The sequence below is a fragment of the Diutina rugosa genome (genome assembly GCF_008704595.1).
Source record: "Diutina rugosa strain CBS 613 chromosome Unknown scaffold46_size112117, whole genome shotgun sequence".
Taxonomy (NCBI): domain Eukaryota; kingdom Fungi; phylum Ascomycota; class Pichiomycetes; order Serinales; family Debaryomycetaceae; genus Diutina; species Diutina rugosa.
The window spans coordinates 48,115-54,114 of NW_022995126.1; the positions used below are offsets into that span (position 1 = coordinate 48,115).

Sequence of the window (6,000 nt, forward strand, 5' to 3'; positions counted from 1 at the left end):
TGAGACTTTGTCTTTTGTTACCATGCCAAATATGCATCTGTGAGAAGAATTAACGCGAATTTCAATATGTTTGAGGATTTTATTCTATAGGAGAAATGAAAAGATTAACAAGATAAGTAGTGTGGTTCAATTACGAATTCGAGCCTCGAGTTCTTGTGGTTGCGGGTAATCAAAAGCCACCAACTAACTTCCACCTCCACCAGTAACTCACAATTAAGTCGACGACTTGTCAGTTATCTTTGAGGAAGTCTACGACTTTTAGCGTTTTCAATTAATTGTTGAGGCAACCCCTTTCTTTCTGAATGATGTTGGTGTAGCTATTCGATCGATGCGTCGTGATTAATTAGAGCTCTAAGGATATATGAGCATTCGTGAGCAGTTCCTTAGATAACCGTCATGTATAGGATGATAGAAGTGAGTCGTCTTCGATTCGCCTACAATACTCTAGTAGAGGGTATAAATGTCTCATTTCTCGTTAGCGTAATTAGGTATAGTAGACAAGTCGTCTACTCGTGCACTGTCAACTGGACAGCGCTGGGGTCGTCAAACACGTTGGGCTCATCGTCGTAATAACTCAGAGCCGGGTTGCGCAACCCCGTGATCGGGTGGTCGCGGGCAACCACGTCGATCTCCTTGACAAGCTGGATCATCAGGTTTTCCCCGTAATTGACGCCAAACAGCGCCAGGATGGGGATCTCACCCGACACCCACGCATCGACCAATCTCGCCCGTTGCTTGGTGCCTAAGCGAGATATGGGGAAATTGTCTTTCTTGACGAACGCGACAATGTCGACGATCAAGTGGTGCTTTGAGAGCACGGTGTTGACGATCAAGGGCACCAACAGGGCAAAGTACCGCAGCCGCTTCAGCTCGCACACCACCACGGTGAAGTCAGCGCACTTGAACACACACAGCCCGTTGGTGAAGATGTCGGGGTGGCACAGTTCGATGGTGTTTTCGATATCGATGGGGAAGTGGTGTAACCCCATCACTTCGAACGTGTCGGCGATCTTGCCCAACACAAATAACGGTTGAAACAGAGCAGTTTCAGGCACCGCCGACGTGCTGGGTGACTTTGACGTCTTGGTGATGGAAATGTTGTGTAGGAAGCCCAAATCGCCCGTGCGCAAGTATTGGATGTTAGGGTCACCACCATCAATGACGCCGTGAAATTGCAGCTCGGTAAAGTTATCCTTGGGCCCCACAGGACCGTTGGTGAAGTTGGATAAGTTAGCTTCTGAGCACACCCAGATCTCACCAAACTCGCCCTCGCGACACACTTTGCGGGTTTCAGGGTTGACAATAGCCACCTCAGTACATACGGGAACCATACCCAGATCCTGAATCAAAAGCGCATTGGGGTAGTCAGCCTGGTTGACGATACTAACATACCCTTGGCGTAAGGCCACGGGGTCCAAGTAAAGCTCGACGGGGGCCACAGTGGCGTACAGTCTCAGCGCCACCATCGGGTTATAGAAGTGGTTGTAGACAGTCAGCATCGTCAGGGGAGTCAATTTCGCGGGGTGGAACACCTTGGCGATTTTCCGTAAGAATTCGTAGTCGACACGGTCTTCCATAGAAATCATCATGTTCTTCAAGTGGTTCAAGTTGAAACCTTTAGGGGTGAATTTGATGGCAGCATACTTAAGCATTTGCTCGGTGACATATACGTCCTTAATTTTGTAGCGAGCAAGCGCTAAGTAGAATGCCAACGGGTTTTCGGCGTAGTTCACTGGCAGCAGTAAATAGGTGGTGGTACCCAAATACACCCCCAAAAGACACGCCTGGACGAAACCAATGCCGACAGCATGACGTACACAACCGACGATGGGCAGTTTCAGCAGAAGATTACAAGTCTCCTTAAACACTTTGCAGATCCCCATGATCAGTTTGTGGGATAACGTGGCGCCAAACCGGTAATGATCACTGGAGAAGTTGAGCCAGACAAGCGCCACCGTCAGGGGGTCTCTGAAGTTGATTTGCGCCTGGAATTTCAGGATACGCAGGTTCAACAGGGCCAAGGAGTGGGGCATTTTGGTGAGTTTACCCGTGTTCTTGATTTTGAGCACCTTACGCCGCTTCAGATTGAGCTTCTTGATGGAGTCAGCCACAATACCATTTTTAAGGAACTTTTCCACGTCTTCGTTGACCAAAATCTCATCAATTTGGAAGTCTTTGAGTACACCAGCGAAAGCAGGGAAATCCTCACGGATTCGATTTGAATCGAATGGTAATATGGGGACAGGAATAATGCCACATAAAAAGCAGGCAAACACGGCAATGACAAACTCTTCCAGTAAACTGTACATGAGCATCACGTATTTGTTAGGGCGAACCATATTTTTCTCCAAGAAGTAGTTGCACACAGCATATACCCGCTGTTCAAACTTCTTCCACGTTAACGGTTTCAGCAGCGACTTGCCACTATTGTCGATATTTTGGAAGGCAATCTGATCACCTCCTGAAGCCACCCGAAACTTGAGGACATCAATGATACTTTTGAAGTCGGTAAGCGGAGCCCCAGTTTTATCATCAATCAGTTTTTCTCGGTAGTCTATCGTCGAGATCTGGTTGGCAAAGGGGGCTAGCAGTTGCAGACGAAGCGCCAGCACGTAGGGCGACCAGATACCACCGATGACGTCCTCTCCGTGGGGGATCATCAGAATCAGTTTACGGACAAAGAACTTGACAAATTCGGCCCGCAACAGACCGTCGAGGAATCGCTTTTTACACAACATGTTAGCGATTTCCTTACCTCCCAGTCTCATGATTTTGGGAAGAGTATCACAATCAACCACTACCACACAATATAATCTCAAAAAGTGACGCTTGTATAACGTATCAAAGCACTGTTGGGCAATCAGATTGAGTACTGGTTCGTTTAAGGGGACGGCCAGATACTGGTCGGTTTTCGGTTGTTTTGGGTTGCCGTTGGCTGCTTTATCAGTTTCATTTTCATCGGCCAATTTACGCACCACTTCGGCCTCAACGATGGCGACGGGTAAATATTCGTGGCCAATGAACACGTCGAAAATGGTACAGTCGTACACTTGACTCACTTCCAGGGCCAACGTGGCTAATAAATGCGACGAGTAGTGGTATCTGAACCCGTTGCCGATGACCAAATCCTTTTTGAGCTTGCGGTATAATTGTTGGTCCATCCACGAGATTCTTTGACGGATGCGATCTTCGTAAAGCCCCAACACGTAGATCTTCTGGTTAAAGGTGAAACCAAGGAGACCGGTACGTAAGAAGTCCATGTCGTTGATGCCACCAACACCTCGACACTTGGCGTGGAAGAACTGTTTCAGTTCCTTTTTAAGACCAAAGAAGCCTCCGGAGAGACATGGCGAGTCAATCCAAATCTCCCCAAGTTCGCCCTTATTGACTAATGTCAATGTTTCGGGGTTCACCACCGCCACGGTGGCATCAGGCAAGGGAAACCCAAACGCGTCCACCCGTAAGAGATCGGGTGAGATATCATCAAACCCCAGGGGATTGGTATCAACGATATTCACCAAGTTGCGCAGCAATGCTTCCTTATCAATGAGTACCAGCAGCAACTCGCTATCGCCATCCAGCCCCCCAAGCCAGTCACGTAATGAGATGACCATCCCCCCGTATTCCAGAAGCGTCAACATGGGGATGATGGCGTTCTCGGGGTGCTGACACCCTAACGGTCGTAAATAACGATGACTCAAAATTTCCATAAACTCGCCGTCAATCGTCAATGCGTTGACTAACACCCATTGCACCAGAGAGAAATCGACTCTCACCGTCTTGGAGAACTGTCTGGTGGCGTTGGGCAGTTGCTGGTAGTCGTAGGTGACCCGTTTCAAGTTGAAGTAATCGGCTAATAAAAGCGACGCCCGCACTCGGGAGATGATGTTGGCGTATAAACCCGGGACTTCCATCACTCGCGAGGGGGCCCACGTCAACACGTTACCAGAATATACCGTAAACAACATCCCCATGATGAGACCAATCAGGAACCGGATGTCGAGAGTGGCAAGCACCACTTTCACTGAGCGGGGGTATTCGTTAAACGGTCGTTTAAGCTCGGTGCCGGCATCAGGAAGACTCAGCAACGTCTGGTTCAATGAATTCATTTGGTGTAAAATGGTACGATGACTGAGGGCGATTCCTCTAAGTTCACCGACAGGCAGTCTCGAGAACTCGACGTAGGCCAAGTTGGTGCTGTTGGCGTCGGCCTGGATGCGTTTGTTCCACACGGCGAGCTCCAGCTTCTTGGCACTGCCGAAATCGGTCGAGCGCCATCTCACCAATTTCTGGGGCCACTGGAGGCGGCTGTTTGGCGTCTGGATCTTCTCTAGCCGTTTGGCAACGCTTTCCGAGTACAAGAGGAGCTTGGTGTTGGTGAGTTTGATGACATTGATCACCTCCATGATGCTGATGTCGTGGTGGATGGGGATGGCGGTAACGCCAGCGATGAAGCAGCCAAACAAGGCAATGGCAAACTCGACGACCTCGCCGTCTTCGTAGAGCAACACCACCGTATCCAGGTTCTTAAGCGTCATCTTATTGTGGATTTCATTGGCCACTTTCACCGCTTTGGCAAAAAGCTTATCCCACGTGATCTGGTTCACCTTGTTGCCCTTGCCGTCCAATACAATCAATGCCGGCTCCCCCTTGGACACCGTCGCCCGCAGCTTAAAGATCTGTGTAAGTGGCACCTGTTGCAGCTTCTCCAAGTCCCCCAGCATCCGAGGGTATAGCGGCGGTTCCAATAATTTCGGGTCCAACTCCTGGTGCTTCATTTGCATGTGCTGCTGCTGCTCGTGGATCTTCAGCACCAGTTGCATGATGGCCTCGCGTCGGTTGATATACGTCCACTGGTCGATTTCGTGGTTGGCGAAGTCCTGTTCGAGCTGCTGGAGAAGCACCACCATGTCCGGGGGGATGTCTTGCTGGACGTTGCCTGCAAGCAGCATTGCCGGATTCACTTCGGAGGAAGTCAGGGCCGTCCGGTGGGGCGTGCTGCCGCCGGGATCGGTCGACGTCAGCGTCATACTCGAGAGGTCTGAGGGGAGGTCTGGCGGTGACTTTTTCGTGCGACCGGGTCCGCTAGTGGTGACGTCACTAACCAGAGAAGACGAAAGAATCGGGGGAATTTATTGGTTTTGCAGTATCATAAGGTTACCGTTACGTTAAGTAATTATTTAGAGCTAAGCAAACATTTTTTTTTGATTGATTTACCTTGCTGGTTGTGGAAATAAGTGTCGGGTAAGGTTTGTTCTACGTGATAACTCCGATGAGCCCCCACTGCGAAATCAATAGTGACATATATTTATCGATTTGATCAAAATGAGGTGGCAAAATTAAGTGGCAAAACTTGATACGTAAATGTGATCAATGCTGAAAAATTTGCTCAGCAACTTGTTTCATGAGGTTGGTTTCTTTTGCTTTAAATCTTCAAGACTACTTGTCAATCGCGGTCGCATTAGGCTTTACATGTGGTGGGGACGATGGCTACTGGCTCCACCGCTACCACCACCCGCCACCCGTCTACTCTTCAACCGCTGGCTCCATATCACTCCCACGTGCTGTCTTAAGAAGACAAAGTACCCCCCACGTCCCAAATGGCTCATTGTTGAGGACGAGCTCGACGAGAAGTTTCTCAAAGGCGGACGCGGTCCAGGGGGTCAGAAGATCAATAAAACCAATAGCAAAGTGCAGCTAACCCATTTGCCGACGGGTATAGTGGTTACGTGTCAGTACTCTCGGTCACAGGAGCTGAACCGCAAGCGGGCCCGCGAGATCCTTGCCCTTAAGCTTGAAGAGCTCCAGAACCCAGAGGGGTGTCGAACTGCAGTGATTGGGGCAGCTAAGCTGGCCGCCAAGCAAGCTAAAGCCCGTAAGTCGCGAAAGAAATACCAGGAACTCGCCGAGACCAAGCCACCAAAGGATGAAGCGGCAGAGGCTAAAGTTGATCCTGAGGCCGAGTTTAATCAATTCCTCCAGCAAATCCACAACCGGTGA

At 49.6% G+C, this 6,000-nt stretch overlaps 2 protein-coding genes across 2 annotated transcripts; one reads left to right on the forward strand and one right to left on the reverse strand. All coding sequences in view use genetic code 12, as the record gives it.

Moving 5' to 3' along the window:
• Positions 1–506: 506 nt before the first annotated feature.
• On the reverse strand, positions 507–5,030 carry DIURU_002595 (uncharacterized protein; the record flags this gene model as incomplete). Its single annotated transcript, XM_034155263.1, has 1 exon — positions 507–5,030. The coding sequence occupies one exon, from the start codon at positions 5,028–5,030 to the stop codon at positions 507–509; it is 4,524 nt and encodes a 1,507-aa protein (XP_034012610.1).
• A 442-nt stretch (positions 5,031–5,472) lies between these two features.
• Positions 5,473–6,000, forward strand: DIURU_002596 (uncharacterized protein; the record flags this gene model as incomplete). Its single annotated transcript, XM_034155264.1, has 1 exon — positions 5,473–6,000. One exon carries the CDS (start codon positions 5,473–5,475, stop codon positions 5,998–6,000), a length of 528 nt encoding a protein of 175 aa, XP_034012611.1.